Source organism: Eumetopias jubatus, unplaced genomic scaffold, assembly GCF_037043125.1.
Source record: "Eumetopias jubatus isolate StellerSeaLion01/CBP00866 unplaced genomic scaffold, mEumJub1_p1.0 scaffold_47, whole genome shotgun sequence".
Classification (NCBI taxonomy): Eukaryota; Metazoa; Chordata; class Mammalia; order Carnivora; family Otariidae; genus Eumetopias; species Eumetopias jubatus.
This window is the reverse complement of record NW_028274853.1, coordinates 318,889-337,037: the sequence shown is the minus strand read 5'-3', so window position 1 is coordinate 337,037 and position 18,149 is coordinate 318,889. Positions and strand designations below refer to the sequence as shown.

The 18,149-nt window shown below is 43.0% G+C and overlaps 1 protein-coding gene and 1 pseudogene across 8 annotated transcripts in view; both read right to left on the bottom strand.

Annotated features, from left to right (window-relative positions):
- Positions 1-17,183, bottom strand: part of LOC148161863 (uncharacterized) — a 155,477-nt gene extending 138,294 nt beyond the window's left edge. For 4 of the 8 annotated variants that reach the window (XR_015767306.1, XR_015767309.1, XR_015767307.1 and 1 more), the window contains exons 1-3: positions 16,642-17,183; positions 11,704-11,804; positions 3,627-3,735 (exon numbers count right to left, since the gene is read on the bottom strand). Coding sequence is in view for 3 of the 8 variants with exons in the window: in XM_088020515.1 (XP_087876641.1) it covers positions 3,627-3,735; positions 7,782-8,003 (331 nt within the window). In the remaining 5 variants the exon portion in view is untranslated. Of the gene's footprint in view, positions 1-1,849; positions 3,209-3,626; positions 3,736-7,781; positions 8,710-11,703; positions 11,805-16,641 lie in introns of those variants that run through there. The other 4 variants (XM_088020515.1, XM_088020517.1, XM_088020516.1 and 1 more) reach the window with 2 other exon arrangements.
- On the bottom strand, positions 174-1,802 carry LOC148161864 (elongation factor 1-alpha 1 pseudogene; annotated as a pseudogene).
- Positions 17,184-18,149: the final 966 nt, after the last annotated feature.

Below are 18,149 nucleotides of genomic sequence, written 5' to 3'. Positions count from 1 at the left end.
TGGATGGTGACTAACATAACACAGTAAAATAAAATTAAAAAAAAAAAGGTTGTATGTTTTTTTTTTTTCCTCATTAAACTTTTGTTTTAATGGGTCTCAAAATTCTGTGACAGATTTTTGGTCAAGTTGTTTCCATTAAAAAGTACTGATTTTAAAATCTAATAACTTAAAACTGCCACACACACACACAAAAAAAACATGGTCCACAAAACATTCTCCTTTCCTTCTGAAGGTTTTACGATGCATTGTTATCATTAACCCGTCTTTTACTATTAAACTTAAATGGCCAATTGACACAAACAGTTCTGAGACCGTTCTTCCACCACTGATTAAGACTGGGGTGGCAGGTATTGGGGATAATATTCATTTAGCCTTCTGAGCTTTCTGGGCAGACTTGGTGACCTTGCCAGCTCCAGCTGCCTTCTTGTCCACTGCTTTGATGACACCCACAGCAACCGTCTGTCTCATGTCACGAACAGCAAAACGGCCCAGAGGAGGATAGTCAGAGAAGCTCTCAACACACATAGGCTTGCCAGGAACCATATCAACAATGGCAGCATCACCAGATTTCAAGAACTTGGGACCATCTTCCAGCTTTTTTCCAGATCGACGATCTATTTTCTCCTTCAGCTCAGCAAACTTGCAAGCAATGTGAGCCGTGTGACAATCCAGCACAGGTGCATATCCAGCACTGATTTGGCCTGGATGGTTCAGGATAATCACCTGAGCCGTGAAGCCAGCTGCTTCCATGGGTGGGTCATTTTTGCTGTCACCAGCCACATTGCCACGACGAACAATTTGACAGATACGTTCTTGACATTGAAGCCCACATTGTCCCCAGGAAGAGCCTCGCTCAAAGCTTCATGGTGCATTTCAACAGACTTTACTTCAGTTGTAACATTGACTGGAGCAAAGGTGACCACCATCCCAGGTTTAAGAACACCAGTCTCGACTCGGCCCACAGGGACAGTACCAATACCACCAATTTTGTAGACGTCCTGGAGAGGCAGACGCAAGGGCTTGTCAGCTGGACAAGTTGGTGGCAGGATGCAATCCAGAGCTTCAAGCAGTGTGGTGCCACTGGCATTCCCATCTTTACGGGTGACTTTCCATCCCTTGAACCAAGGCATGTTAGCACTTGGCTCCAGCATGTTGTCACCGTTCCAACCAGAAATTGGCACAAATGCTACTGTGTCGGGGTTGTAGCCAATTTTCTTAATGTAGGTGCTGACTTCCTTAACGATTTCCTCGTATCTCTTCTGGCTGTAGGGTGGCTCAGTGGAATCCATCTGGTTAACACCAACAATTAGTTGTTTTACACCCAGTGTGTAAGCCAGAAGGGCAAGCTCACGGGTCTGCCCATTCTTGGAGATACTGGCTTCAAATTCACCAACACCAGCAGCAACAATCAGGACAGCACAGTCAGCCTGAGATGTGCCTGTAATCATGTTTTTGATAAAGTCTCTGTGTCCTGGGGCATCAATGATGGTCACGTAATACTTGCTGGTCTCGAATTTCCACAGGGAGATATCAATGGTGATACCACGTTCACGTTCAGCTTTCAGTTTATCCAAGACCCAGGCATACTTGAAGGAGCCCTTTCCCATCTCAGCAGCCTCCTTCTCAAATTTTTCAATAGTTCTTTTGTCGATCCCACCACATTTGTCGATCAGATGACCAGTAGTGGTAGACTTGCCCGAATCTACGTGTCCAATGACGACGATGTTGATGTGAGTCTTTTCCTTTCCCATTTTGGTTTTAGGTTGAGCGGTGGTTTTCACGACACCTGTGTTCTGGCGGCAAATCCGTTGCGAAAAGCAAAAAAGGTGGTATCTTAAAAGAGGTACACACAATGAGAAAAAAAAAAAAAACAGTAAGCAAAAAATCTGAATAAACATCTCTCCAAAGACATACAATCACCTAATAAGCAGATGGAAAGATGCTCAATAGCACTAGTCGTCGGGGAAAGACAAATCAAGCCACAGTGAGATACCACTTCACACCCGACAGGACGGCCACAATAAAGAAGACAGACAGTAACAGTGCCCGTGAGGATGTGGAGAAACCGGAACCTTCACACACGGCCGGTGAGAATGCAAAATGGGGTAGCCAATTAGGAAAACAGCTTGGCAGTTTATCAAAAACATAGTTACCATATAATCCAGCAATTTCACTTCTAGGTATATTTACAAAAGAAATAAAACAATGTTCACACAAAAACACTCACATACGGACATTCGCAGCAGCACTATTTACAACAGCCTAGAGTGGAAACAAACCAAACGTCCGTCTACAGATGAATCGGTGAACACAACGCAGAATACCACAGAGTGGAATATTATTTGGCAACAAACAGAAATAAAGCCTGACAGGTGCCACAACACCGACGAACCTTGAACACAGAATGCCAAGTGAAAGAAGCCTGTGACAAAAGCCCACATACTGCACGATTCCACTTCTGTGACCTGTCCTAAGAAGCAAATCCACGGAGACAGAAAGCAGACCGGGGGCTGCCTGGGCCTGGAAGAGGGTCAGAAGGGGCAAGAATGGGATGATGGCTAATATATTCAGTTTCTTTCTAGAATGTTAAAAATGTTCCAAAATTAGGGGCGCCTGGGTGGCTCAGTTGGTTGGGCGGCTGCCTTCAGCTCAGATCATGATCCTGGGGTCCTGGGATCAAGCCCCACGTCCAGCTCCCTGCTCAGCAGACAGCCTGCTTCTCCCTCTCCCTCTGCCTGCCACTCTGCCTACTTGTGCTCTCTGTCAAATAAATAAAATCTTTAAAAAAAAAAAAAAGGTTCCAAAATTAGATGGTGCTAATAGTTTCATAACTCTGTGAACATACCAAAAACCACTGAACTGTATACTTTAAATGGATAAACTTTATGTTATATGAAATATATCCCAATAAGCTACAGAAATATTTTTTGGAGAATTATTTCAAATAAATAAATCCAGTGTACAAATGTCCACATGTAAACAGAAGATACAAACTCCATTTTAAACCTCATTTTATAAACAGGCTTCCAAGTTCTTATGCATACTTGTCTAGCTCTGCAGTGCCCTCCTTCACTGTCCCTCGCTGAGGTAATGACTGTCACGGTGTCACTTTCCGACAGGCATAATGCCCACCTATAATGGCTTCTCCCACACTCCTCTACACATCGCTTCTTCTCCACTGGGACTGAGAGACCAAATAAACAAGCTCCTTAAAAACATAAAATTAGGGAAGGGTTAAAGCCCTGAATGAAGTGAAGGAGAAATGGGCATAAAGCAGTTATCATTTTGGATCATGACATTTATCGTAGGGGCTCCAAGTCCCTTCACTTAAGGCCATGGTACCAGATGTCTGTCCGACCTTTACGACTGCGTTTAAATAGAACACAAACAGAGATTTTAGGTAAGGTGATATTCACAGAAAATGTGCATACACCAGTTGGGTTTCACATGTGTTCTCTTGAAATTGTAGTCATGAGATTACTAAAAAAAATTAATTAGATACCATATGTAATCGAAAAATACTATTTTGTAACAGAATTAAGACACGTTTTCTTTCACTTATGTTCACTCTAAAATGATGATTACAGTTAGCAAATGATAAGCTAGATCAAAAGGGTCTTGCTAACCTCTTACTGTAAGCTTGCTGTAGAGCTGTGAATTCACTTCCTTGTCTCGCTGAAAACGCCGGAATTCATCAATTGCTTCCCTCATGATAGTAACAGCCAAAACAAATCCCTATAAAACAAAATAAAATATGGTATTTGAGAAAACTAGCTTTAACAAAAAAGTTAAGGGAATATTCTTTTACCAAGCAGTTTTACTTCCCCCCCATTTATATTACTTCTAAAACATAAACGAAAACAAAGAAAAAAGACAAAAAAGTAATAATGAAACACTACAAGAGGAATATAACACATACTAAATGATTTACAATTCTCCCTATTCCCAAATAATTTTTTTAAATTCATATCATAACATGTACAAGCTAAACATCAGAAAATACTTAGTAACCCAAAGAAAAAAGAAATCAACAATCTGAAAAAACAAAAAAACAAAAAAAACCCCAGGAATTCTCTTTAGAACGCTCGTGCCTTTAAATATCAAATTACCAAAGGCTGACATAAAATCTTATGCTTTCTGCGCTTGAATTCTGTTGGTGGAAGAAAGCAGGAAGGAACGCGGCGCAATCCCAACACGACAGCCTCCTCCTGTGCAGGCTTGTCCGCTTTGTAAGCAAAACCTCAACAGGTCAACTTGAGGCTACAGAAATAAACTCTGATGTGCTTGTGATCTCTTGTGAAATCTGTTATGCCCCCGACATGTGGCTGACAGCTCAGAGGCTACACTTGTGTTTTCCGAGTGTGAACACTCTTCAAGTCTACCTCTCTATGACCACAGACTCTTCAGAAGGCTGCATGTTACACGGACGCGCATTCCCCAGGCTACTCTGTGAATGACCCAACGCTGGACAACTGCCCTCAAAGGACAACAGTCTGTCACTCCAGGGCTGTGTCTGTGTCACCAACAGGCCACATGAGGTGAGCCCTTGTGTTTACTCAAAGTTGATCCTCCCTGCTACGCTGAGTTGTACCATCACCGTCATCTGACTGTAGACTATTCTCATCACCCCAAAGAGAGAGAAATCCCACACTGGACAGTGGTCACCCTCAGCTCCTCCAGCCCCCAACCCCTGGCAACCACTAGTCCAACTTTCTGTCTCTATGAATTCGCCTCTTCTGGGTGATGTGGCCCGTTTAGCATTTTGATGAACAGCCAAGCTTCCTCCCAAAGTGGTTATAACCCTTAACGGGAGCTTATTGGCCATTCGTATCTTCTTGGGATAAATGTGTGTTCAGATCCTACACCCACTTGTTAACGGTGTCATTTGTCTTTTCACTGTGAAGCTGTAAGAGCTCTTTGTATTATTCTGGAAACAAATACCTCGTTAGACATGGGATTAGCATATGTGAGAGTACAAATATTTTCCCCCACTCTAGGTTATCATTTTATTTTCCTGATGGTATCCTCTGATGTCCAGAAGTTTTTAATTTGGATAAATACAATTTAAGTTTTTCTTTAGTCACTTGGGCTTTTACCGTCCAAGATCACAAAAATTGGCCTCTATGTTTTCCGCCAGGAGTCTTACAGTTTTAGGTCTTCCGCTGAGGTCTATGATCCATTACGAGGGGTTTTCTGGGTATGACCTGAGGGAGGGGCCCAACTTCCTTCTTTCGCATCCAGCTGTCCAGGTGCCCCAGCACCATTCGTGGAGTGCACTGAACAATCCACCGGACGGTGTGAGCATCCTTGCCGAAAACCAATCTGTCATGAATGTAAAGGTTTATTCCTGGACTCTACGTTGTGTTCGTTGGTCTATTCATTTCTCCTTCTGCCAGTCCCACACCTTCTTGATTACTGTGGCTTTGAAATGAGCTCTGAAATGGGGAAGCAGGAGTCCTCCAATGCTGATCTTCTTTTCTGGGTTGCACTGGCTACTCTGGGTCTCCTGCATTTCCATATGAATTTTAGAGTCAGCTCGTGAGTTTCTGCCAAAAAGCCAAGTGGGATTTTTGACAGATTGTGCTGAATCTGCAGATCAATTTGGAGAGTGCTGCCACTGTAACAATACTGTCTTTCAATTCCTGAACATGGGATGACTTTTATTTATTTAGATCTTTGATTTTTTTTAAAAAAATGTTGTATTAGTTTCCAGCAGGCAACCCTGTATTTTAGCTAAATCTATTCCTATTGTTTTCTTTCTGATGCCACAACAACGGAACTGTTATTGTAATTTCATTTTCAGATGATCACTGCTGGTATGCAGAAATACAAGTGGTTTTGTGTATCTATGTTGTACCCGACAACCTTCCTACCTCATTTCTTAGTTCTAACATTTCTGTGTGTGTGGACACCTCAGACTTCCCAGTGTACAAGATCACGCCACTGTGAAAAGAGCCCAGGCCTCCTTCTTCCCTTTCTATCTAGATGTGTTTTAGTACAGGTAAAGACAGAGAAAAAACTATGAAAATCCAAAGCAGGAGACACCAAAATATTCTCTTAACAAACTTAGTGTTATCAAAAGCCTTAAAGTTTGCACACACTTTAACCAAACAGTTTCACTTCTGGAAATTTATCCTAAAAAACAAAACAAAACAAAAAAACAAGGATCCCAGCAGCAGCCAATATAAAAAACTGGAAATAACCTGAATGTCTATAAATAGGAAATTCATGGTACACCCATATGTTGAAATACTGTATTTCCTGAATTCAAAGATGCGGTTAGTCTCAGGTGGGAAGACAATACCACTTTAAAAACAAAAACTCTAAGTCTCAACTGAGTTTTAGTAACAGGAAATATAACGCATCCACCGAAGCAGGAAATACAGTTCTATGCAGCTGTTCTCATGCAGGAGAATATTTACTGTTGCAGACCATGTTCACAGTGTATATGTAATTCTTACAATTCTACTTGTGACCCCCTTGCCTTGAGAGAGAGAGGGGACAATGGCTGTCAAGCCTATGTTTCTTAGAGACTGAAGACAGTATTGTCAGAGGAGTGGCTCTGAATCAGGCAAACGTGGCACCATCACCGGGAAGGTTTTCTGCACTACAGATCTGCTCGAGCCCTCTGCCTGGGACGTGTACTTTCACCTCCCCTCTCCAAGGAACAGGCCCACACATACATATGTCACCTAGACTCTCCAGGTCAGTCTGCCTTCCACCCTGGACACCTATGACTTAAAGACAGCAAAAGTTACTTCTCCATTCATCAAGTAATTATAAACCACAAAACATAATAGTTCCTAGTGCTTCCAAGAACTCAGGAAGTGAAAATAAGCTCTCATTTCTAAGGCAGTAATATTAGAGAAGATCACCAAATAGGGGCAGGTCCCAACTTCTGAAACTGGAGGGAAGCACTCTTCAAGGAGACAGAGCCCTGGTCACAGGCAAAGACTGCTAGGACCTGCAAGCCACTCTGGGCCACACCTCAAATCTAGGGTTGACCTGAATACAGGACAGATGTGCAGGACCAGCAACAACCAAGAGGTGTCACGCCCATACTACCATGTCAGTCGCCGGCATATCTACCCTGAGAAAAGCCCCAAGAGCCAGCCTTGCAACATAAAGCAGGTGACGAGAAAGGCACAGCCGATGCCATACCACCATTTCCTTCTTAACAACTGGAGTCTACCACACATGGGCCTCCACCTTTAGGGTTTAGATCTACTGGGTCGTAACTGGATCAGAACAGACCGGTGGCCTATGGAAGATGTGGACAAGTGGCCCCACAGGAGTACCTGGACCTTCCCGTGACCTCAGCACCAAGCAGGTCAAAGATGGAAGCTACAGTAATGCCACCTAGAAGAGCCAAAAGCAAACCCAAGAGGGTGACGGTATTCCACAGCAAAACCACAGTATTTGTGGCATCAGTCTGTCAGTCACAATGCCTGACAGGAATGTGTCACACAGCCGGTTCATGGGCCGGGACTAAATCTTGTACCACAAAGTAGAATTCCTTCTTCCTACTTCTCCGGATGGCCCAGGGGCCATGTGGAGTAAGTGCCAAAACAAGAGATATTTTTATAAAAAGAGAAAAAATTCTACTGATATATCAGATATTAAATATTAAATTATATAATTATATAATTCTATTGATAGAATATCAGTTTAACCACACCAGAAACTTTTCTATGTATTTTAAATAAGCTACCTTTTAAATGCCACAGAAACGCTTAGCTCTACTTAAGACAGGGAAACTCAGACACAAGCAGCACACGTACCTTTGCAAAGGTCACACTAAATGTGCAGCTTATGTTAAGCATGTTTGTCTCTGGACAGCAGGAGGTATAAGTCCAGGTATGATTTGGTTTCTCCTTTCTATACTCCATCCACACCTCCAACATGCAGAGACACTCAGAAGAAAGAGTGGACAGAAGGAAGGACCGAAAATCAGAGTCCTCGCAGACTGACTGATCACCTACGCAGTCTATCTGGCTTTCCATTAACAAAATACCACGAACACAGCTTATGTGGAAGATGCCGTGTTAACGATCCAGACCTCCTTTATCTAAGAACCGCTTGCATGGCTAGATCTATTCTACCCGATTAACTGATAGAAGCATTACAATCCGTTTTGTTACTATGATTACACTAGCTTTTCCTCAAAGAGCTGCTGTGGAAACTGAATGATGCAAAAGGTAATCTTCATTCTGACACAAGAATGCAGTAAAATCACTTATTTTCAGTTTGCTCTCCTGTTCTATGGCAAATATAACAGAAATTAGATCAGAGCTGAAGCTAGTAAATAACATTGCCCAGAGTGCTTGATATAGAAAGATTATTAAACCATCACTGTCTTCAGAAATACCCTCGAGGTGGAGAGCAGAACAAATGTGAAGTGCCCTGTTTAAAATTAGTGGACGTCAGACGTAAGATTTTATAACTGCCGGCTGTATGATGGTTTTATGCTTCCCTGGCAGGCTTCTGGCAAGGAGGAATCTGGAAATGCTAACTAATTCCTTCCTCTGGGCAACCTTACAGGTACTTACAGAACCTGAGAAAGCAGGCAGAGAAAAGACGTCAAACACTGAGTGTGTGTGTAAGGACCACATGCTAGTGCAGGCCCTCGACACAGGACAGGGCCAAACACAGTGGTCAAGAAAGAGCAAGGAATCGGGAGCTAGGAAGGAATCCCGCTGAAGCACACCTCCTTTATTTAAAAAAAAAATATATATAGGGCGTCTGGGTGGCTCCGTTGGTTAAGCGACTGCCTTCCGCTCAGGTCATGATCCTGGAGTCCCGGCATCGAGTCCCGCATCAGGCTCCCTGCTCAGCAGGGAGTCTGCTTCTTCCTCTGACCCTCCCTCCTCTCATGTGCTCTCTCTCTCTCTCATTCTCTCTCTCAAATAAATAATCTTTAAAAAAAATTTTAAAAAAAATAAAAAATATATATATTATGTGTGTGTGTATACATTTACACATTTTAGATGTAGATTTAGTTTAAAGGTTCTTTAAGTTTGCCTAGATTAATAAAAAAGATCTTCTGTATAGAATATCTGAATTTTCAGTTTAAAAAAATTTTTTTCTGAGGTGACTTTGGATCAACGAACCAATATAACCTCAGCCTGCCTCTTGGATTCAAAGGTGAATCTAATGGACACATCACCCTTTTAAGAGTTTTGCTAAATCAGAGGTTAAGATGTATATAGCAGTGCAAGCATAGATACTAACAAATCTTCAGTATCGATTATCTGATGAAAGGCATCGATCGTGGCTGCTACCCAACCAAAGAACAACAGGACATGGTTTCGTAAAGCAGACCACTTCTGAGGTCTAATGGTGCGGTATGAGAGCAGGGACATGAGAACCTGGCCAGGCATGTCACCAGGCAACATTAAGCGTTACGCAAATGGGAAAAATGGGCTTTTCATCTTTCTTTGGGGCCCCTGACACACAAGTGCAGCAGAGTAACAATGTCCCTTCCCTGAACACCGCAGCAGGGGCTGACCTAGGCACTTCTGTAAATGCAGTCGTTAATTCTCACACGCCAACAAGAGAAGGACTAAGTACTTCCAACGCCTCTAGCTGACAATCGAGTCAGAGGATGTAAACATCACACGGAAGCACAAGAAGGACAGGCACTGACGCTCACACGCACGCTCTCACTCCAGCTCTGGCCGATACAGTCAATTCTGTGCATGAATTCCTCATCAGGAATCCATCTAAAACTAACATTTTCTTTGGTTAAAAGCTACTGAAATCACAGTTAATAGGAAAGATGCAAAAGCAAAACAGAAATGAACACACTTTACCTTAGATTTTTAAGAAGATCTTAAATTCTGAGACTATCACTGCTCAAGTGAATTTCAACCCAAGATGGGAGTGAAACTGAAGAGGTTCAGGGCAACCTCGTGAAGCCGGGGATAGAAAAAGTGGCCAGAAATAAACACACTGAAATCGTAAGTATAGTTGTGTTTTTAGGATGAGCCAGTATTTTCTCTATGCTCTAAAATTTCTGTAATGCTCTACTGCTTTTATTGGAAACTGGGAAAAGTAAGGAGCAGTCTGTCACTCAGACTTCCAGGATGCACACAGCCTAAGGGGTCTCCGGCTCACGTGCACAGGGCACAACATACAATCACAGTGACCATTATAGCAAAGTCTGTAACTGTGAAAAATGAGAAGAAACCTCAAAGTCTCTTTTTCTGGAAAGATGGACATGTTCATTCAATGGAGTACTTCAGAGAAGTGAAAAGTGAATGTGTCATCATGGATCCATTTTAGAAATAAATGATAAGCCAAAAAAGCGTGATACAACAGGAAACGGACAGTAAGATAATCTTTATATAGATTTTTTAAAGCATGCAAACAATACTATTATTTTAGTGACACAAACATAAGTAGTAAAATTATTAGGAGATGTAACAACTGAATTTCAGACGCAGAACAGAAGTTGCCTGCGGGGGAAGAAAGGTGCGAGGAACAAAGCCAACAGTCTCTGTCCTCTCTCCAGAGCTGTCCGGCCTGAACCAGCTGTGCTGTCCTGTGACAAGTGGGGTCCGAGCCTCAGTGTCCTTTGTGTGCTGTGTGACACCCACAGACACAGACAGCTCCCTCTCCCGCTCAGGAGGAGATGGGAGCCCTCACTGACCTGCCTTCCAGCACAGCCCCCGCGTCCCTGTGCTCCAGCAGCACCCCAGCACCCGGCCCCTTGGCCTGCACATCTCTTTTCCCTGTTCTGCACACGGCCCAGCCACTCTGCCATCTGGAGAGCATTTGAGTGCCGCCCCTCAGAGGGGCCTTCCTTGACCACCCTATTTAAACAACCCCGCTGTCCTCCAACCTTGCTAATTTAAAGAGTGGACATGTATTCATTCATTCGGTGATTTTGTATTTGTAGGACAATGCAGTGACTTTCACCGCTCAAATCCATGCTACTCGAAAGTCTGTGTGGATGGGAGCAGGAGGGGCTAGTTGAAGGGACCCCGTCAGGGAGATTTCGGCCCCCTCTGCCAGTCCTCCCCGGTGCATCTGAGAAGACCCTCGCTGGGGGGCCAAAAGGAAGCAGTACGTTTTTCCAGGTGAGAGGAAGAAAGAAGGCACACATTTTGTCTGTATAAGCTGAAAATTAATGAAAATTATTGGCAAACAGCATCAAACCATTAAAACAGCATTATGTCTGAAGTTGAAATATTTGATGTTAAGTGTCATCTGCCTTCCAAAAACTTCCCCACACTGAGCTGCCAACCAGAAACTGTCTGGACTACTGACTGAGCTACTTCAGCCAAAAGGGAAGAAGTGCCCATCTATCAGGATGCCAAGAGAGTCACTGAGGAGACCCCACCCCATCGTTCCCAACAGCGCCATCGGCATGGGGGAGCCGGGCTGGAGAGACAGACCTGGTACCACAGGGCTCGTACAGGATGCCCCAAGGAGACCACCCCCCATGCCCGCCAGCAAAGGCGCCCAGTGGCCTCTGAGCCAAGACGCACAGGCAGCGCAAGGGCCCGACACCCCCGGCGAGGCTGCGAAGTCGGTCAGTGGCAGAGCTCTGGAAAACCCTGTAAGCGAAGTCCAATGGTGCACAGCAGCAGTATCATGCTTCTGAAAACCTGATCGATTTATCTCTCAACCATCTCCACTCTGAAAACCAAATACTAAATATTAATAATTTAACTTAATTTCAAAAATCTTTTCTTTTACCAGAGAAGCCCAGTAGGTGTAGAGATAGCCTATTTTCAATGCTGGTACAAACTGTGAGCAGGATAGAGATTCAAGAAAAACTTGAATTGTTCATATAAAACCTAAAAAGGAAAAGAAAAAATTAACACAATGTCTCCAAGGACAACCTTTAAAACTTCAATTAAATAATTAAATCAGCACAATAGCTAACTATATTTCCATCAAACAGTGACAATATGCCCTCAGTTACAGTAAATTAAGTAATTCTGACACTGGCTTCCCAATAACTAAAGTACATATATATTTATTTAAAATTATATTTAAAATAAACTGAAAAAACAATTAGAACTTCCAATTATGTTAAAAGCATCCTCTAAAAGTTTTTATTTTCTTGTATACAATTTCCAGTTTTGCACACTCCTCTGTAAATCTCTGTATGTATATCAAAGCAAATGAGATAGCGAAATCTTCCCAATGTAAGTCAATAAATATATTATTTATATACACACAAATGTGTATCTTGATAACTCAGAAACTCTCAATGGGAAAGTTCTATTAACCTTATATTTATGAAACGGTAAAAAATAAAATATAATAGCCACGTTTCTGAACACGAACATCTGGGTAGCTTTAAAATAACTGAGCGAGGGGCGCCTGGGTGGCTCAGTTGGTTAAGCAACTGCCTTCGGCTCAGGTCATGATCCTGGAGTCCCGGGATCGAGTCCCACATCTGGCTCGCTGCTCAGCAGGGAGTCTGCTTCTCCCTCTGACCCTCTCCCCTCTCATGCTCTCTCTCTATCTCATTCTCTCTCTCAAATAAATAAATCTTTAAAAAATAAAATAAAATAAAATAAAATAAAATAACTGAGCGAACAAGCAAAACATACACAATTTGACTTCACAAAAACTGTCTTAATCTCCTCTATTTACTTCTCTCGAAGTATAAGAAATAATGACATAAAAAAGTATGTGAATTGCACACCAACTCCGGAAGACAGCGACCTATATATTCTTTATAATCTCTTGGCAGTTGATCTGCAATAATATTTTCAAATACAAAAGAAGTATCCTTCAACAAAATTTTAGGAATGCAAATCCTGCAACTTTGTTTTTGTTTTTTAATTCAAATAGAGTTATTTTTAAGGAAGAAAACCCAAGAGCCAGTATATTAATAGACTTCTATTTACAAATTCTCAAATTATTAAATTTAAATTGAAAATCAAAATGGAACAAATTTCATGTTTATAGATGAGAATAATTCAAACGGCACACTATCATTGCAATTAAACTTACAACCTTGCAACTTCCAAATCAAAATCTCTTTGGACGCCATTTTATATGCAACTTGGAGGGTATGGAAATTTTAACAAGAGCAGAGCAATGCGTTAAGTACTTATTGTTGACTTTTTAAAGAGTCTGGAACCACAGTTTTTATATAATGAAGTTTTCTACATTACCATACAGCTGTTTGTGCAACTCAAAAATCAGCTACAATGATAACACGTTTCTATTCATAATCATATTCAATTGCTGTCTAAAGATGTTTTGAGTCATTTCATAAATTAATCTCAGCAGTAGAGAAAGCTCTTTCTCCTCAGTGATTTCTTTAAAATCTCAGGTAGCATAAATTATATCTATTAGCAATTCAAAAATTGCCATTTGTGCTAAAAATGGCATAGAATTCCTACTGTGCAATTACCAAATGTTTCTAAAATACTACGTTTTAGATGAAAAGCCTAATTTAAGAGACAATCTAAGAACGAGAATTCACACGGTAACAGTGGTGCAGCCACACCAACAGGTGCTCTCAGGACACAGCCCATCCTGGTGGGCTGCAGGGATTTGCTCTGGTCAGAGTGAGGCTGCACTGTGGGCTTTAAGCCACTGTAATCAATACTCTGTTGTCTACTGAATGAACTTTGTGACCTTTAGGAAAATGTACAATGCTTCGCCAATCTGCGAGTATTTAAAATTTAAAGAAAACAGGGCGCCTGGGTGGCTCAGTTGGTTGGGCAACTGCCTTCGGCTCAGGTCATGATCCTGGAGTCCCCGGATCGAGTCCCTCATCGGGCTCCCTGCTCAGCGGGGAGTCTGCTTCTCCCTCTGACCCTCCCCCCTCTCATGTGCTCTCTCTCTCTCATTCTCTCTGTCTCAAATAAATAAAAAAATCTTTAAAAAAAAAATAAAATTTAAAGAAAACAGTAACTTCATTCAAGAAAGATGAGAATATTTATCTGCCTGAAAGACAGCTTACATTTTATTGTCCTGACAAAAGAGCTGTCTTTTAATGACGGAGACAGTAGTTTTGTGTGTTTTACTAAAGAGTTAATTAGATATGAAGCATTCACCAACTATTAGATGGATGGGGGAGGGTGGTGAGGGGCAATCAATGCCCAGTATAAAATCAGCATGATTATTTAAATTAAAACATGAAAAATAAAACAGCCCTTATTTCACTTTACCAAGACATTTTCTTGTAGAGAGCATAAGAGCAAATAACTAGAATGTGTCAGAAACTTTGATATAGAAATATAACCAGTACCAGCTTCCTTTTGCCTTTAGAAAGACGAATAAATTGGTCTATAAAAATAGGAAATGTACAAAAACCAAAAATTAGTCAATCATCCTAAATACATACTCAGTTTTGTAACTTAAGCCAAAAATACCACTAGCAACAAAAAAAGTAATCAAATATTTAAACTTCATTATTTACACCTAGCATAATACCTAATTAAAGATAACTAATGATATAACAACATAACATGGCTTGAAATTTATAATGTGAAGTAGAAACTATTATCTATAAATGCTTATAGATATTTTGTTACTGAGTCACGTTTCTATAAAAAATTATTTTACTTTCATCATGAAGTTCCTTGGCAGGCTTTAAACTTAACATTCCACTTCACCTGCAAACAAAACTTAGGACTTATTTTCTGTTAATTTAATTTAGGCTTGATTATTTCTACAATAATATAAATATATTTATCTAGGACTGAAGTCAAACTATAAATTTTCTCACATTGAACTTCATGATGTACCCATTAAAGTGCGCATGAATTATTTAACAACTACTTGAAACATGAATGGTTCAAAAGCAAAAGGTCACTGATTTGGACAGGACACGATTAACGGGAAAAAAAATTAAAAAAAAAAAAAAACAGTGAAAACAAAAGGAGCCAGGAATCTCTGATATGAAACCCATTCTTAAGAATGTAATAGTCTTACCCCAGGTATAAGGGTAAATACATTGTATTTTTGATTTTTTATAGAATTTCTGGGATGCTTTTCTTCACACTTTTCAGGATATCCAAGCCACACCGTGCGAGCTTCTCTTTCTTTGACAAATATTTATCAGCCAATCACAGCAAGTGCATGAAACAAAAGACACTCGTTATATATGCTTTTTAAAAAATGTTTAAATTAATGCTACATATTTAGAGCCAATACTGATTGTTTCTGTATTTACCAGACACCGAAAGCATATCTAATGTTAATCTGTAAAGGTTATCTTCAAATAGGTTATACTGAAATAACTTTGACATAAAACACTGAAAGAGACTTGTATGAGTGCATAATGACTTCTAGAACCTCAGGGAAATGATCTTCCCTGTTTAGACCCTCTCACTGACAAAACCATTAAGTTTCTGAAGCAATCAATGCTCTTCTATGAGGAGAAAAGGAGAGCCGTGTCGTTTGCAATTCTCAATACACCGCTCAGTGATCCGATGACAAAGGTCCTCGGACATCTACTCTCTCAGGTAATCACTCTTTTCCTCTCTTAAAGAGGACTATTTTAGTAGCATTCATATAAAATGAAGACTTACGGCTCCATTCAACATTGGGAAAGAACACTGATGTTTAAGGGGATAGGGCTAAAGCTATCTTCCAGTCCGTCCATGTGCCATAGTGTCAGGACTCCAGCAGCACAAACACTTCCACTTCCTGGACATCCAAACCATTATGTTTGGATAGAGGGAATAAACTTTTCCCAAAATACTTAAGAAAATGGTGAAAAGGTATCAAAATCGCCTAAACTAAGCATAAAATAATAATCGTGAATTTAAACTTCAGCATTAACAGTTTGGCTTTGCTCAAATCTCCAAACTGCAGAAGGAGACCTAGAATGGCTTATGAAGGCAGGTTGTTGAACTGTATCTTCTAGGTGTAGTCTGGGCTACACCAGCAAGCCAGCAGCAAAAGGCAGAAGCTCTGAACTTCACTCTGTGACAGACTCAGCTGAAAAATTAACATGAAATTTTGTGTGACAATGTCAGTCTCAGGAGGTGTGATTATAAAATGAAGTTGGCATGTCAGGACTTCCATCTTGAAATCACTGCATGTCTTCCACGGCAGGTGGGGAGGGCGCACTAGCCCTTTACTCCAATCACACTGACATCAATCTTCAGAAGTCGCCTTACTTTGGATAGCACCCACGGTGGCATCCTATAAACTGAAATCGGGGTATCTCTACTGAATCTCTGCCTATTTCTTAGCTGTGCACAGAAAATCTTCAGTCCGGAAGGACAGGAGTCTGCCCTCCAGGTGTGGGCATCCACCTCTCGCCCGCCTGCAGGACTGGGAGCACTGCTACCTTGAGGAGCTCCCTTGGGATGGCAATCCTGAGTGCCAGGGGCACAGCCAAGCAGGTCGGTTCTAAACCACCCTCTAGGACCCATCCCACTTCAACTTTTAAGAACAGATAGCATCCTCCACACATAAAGGATACTTTTAAATCCCAGCAGTTACAAACCAGGATATTGTTAAAGCGAATAAGATTGCCACAGTACGTATTCCCGCCTTTACTGCCTTTTGTTGGCGGCCGGGGGGGGGGGGGGAGGGTTAAGTAGATTTCAGTAAAATATCAGGGATATGTGATCTTGCTCATGCTTGAATGAAACAAAACCTTAAGTAAGGCTTCAAATACAATATAATCTGCTTCAAATCACTCTTTCTCACCTCCTGTCGCTTTCACCACGCGGCCTGCACCAAGGTCAGGCTTCCAACGAGGCTTCTTCCCTCCAGCACGACTCCCCTGGCCACCGGCAGACCTCGCGGCCCCACACCCACCCCCTCCCCGCAGCACCAGCCCGCACAGCCCAGCGCTCCAGGGGCGCCTTCCCCAGTCCTTCCCGGCGGCAGCTCTGAATCGCCAACCTCACTAGTTGCACACAACACGTTCTCCTGAGGCGCGAACACCTCCGGTCCCGCTGCACCAGACAGACGCGCCGCGCGAGCTCGGAGGGGCTCTGCCCTCCTCGGGATGTAATCAGTCCGACACCTGCGGCGGCAGCACAGCGACGGGAGACTCACACATTTTACACAGGCGGGAACGGGAGGCCGGAAAGGTACATGACTTCTCTGAGACGAGACAACCAGGCGGGGGCAGAGCGGAGAGCAGAGCCCGACTGCGCGCTGCCCGTCAGCGCAGTGCTCACGCCGCCCCACGGCAGGCCGGGCCCGTCAGAACGCGGCAAACGCAGGGCACAGACGCCACAGGAGCGCCCAGCAGCTCGAGGGGCTGCGTGCGCGTGCGCGAGAGCGCGGGTGACGGGACGGAGCGCGCTGGGGGCAGAAAGTTCTCCTCCCATGACTTCCGCCCCTGTTCTGCCAAATTGATACAAGGGGTGATGAGGACAGCTCACTGCCATGCTCCGGAAGCAGCTGTTCCCCAGCTGCCGCCAGCCCCAGGAGATCTGGCCTGAGGCCCAGGCTCTGCAAAGACGGGGCACGTGGAAGCAGCGCTGGTAAGACGCAGGCTCCTAACCGGCCTGCTGAGAGGCAGAGCTGGGAGGGCGATGAGTGGGTGGGATCAAGCACATGTACTCAGTTACAGGCTGAACCAAGCTGTGGGGTTGCAGACTTGTGCCCTGAGAGAGCGTGAGAGCCAGAGCACTTAGAAGAGGTAGAGGCTCACACTGAGAGCCTCTTGCCCGCTCTGTGTTACTGGAATGTATCACTGGTGACCCGTCATATCCAAAGACGAGGCGGCCTCCATGACTCAAGTAGGAAGTGTGCACTGAATCAAATGGTGGAACTTGTGAGTACCACCGGAGTTTCAGAGAAAGGAGAAACAGAGGCTTGAAATCAGCAGAATGAACATGTTTAAGCAGAGAAGTAGAAGCATCTTTGGCTCCTGTGACCACGCATGACATTCCCCAGGGTAGGAAACATCAGGCCGCCCTTAACCAGAGTGGAAGGTGGGGCACAGCTCACCACACCTGGGTGCACCTAACCCAGCCTGGCTAAAGAACAACAGTAAAGGCCCCATGTCTGTACTGAATGGAAGGTACGTTTATAAAGGAAGCATCCAGAAGGCTAGTTCGCCCTTGTCTAAGTGTATACCTAGGGTGACTTGCCCTCCACCCCCCCAACGCCGTCCCTGGTCGCCACGGACCAGCGATAACACTGCTCCAGATCCATCACTGTCTGCATGTGTGGCTGCCAGACAGCCTGGCAACGCAGCA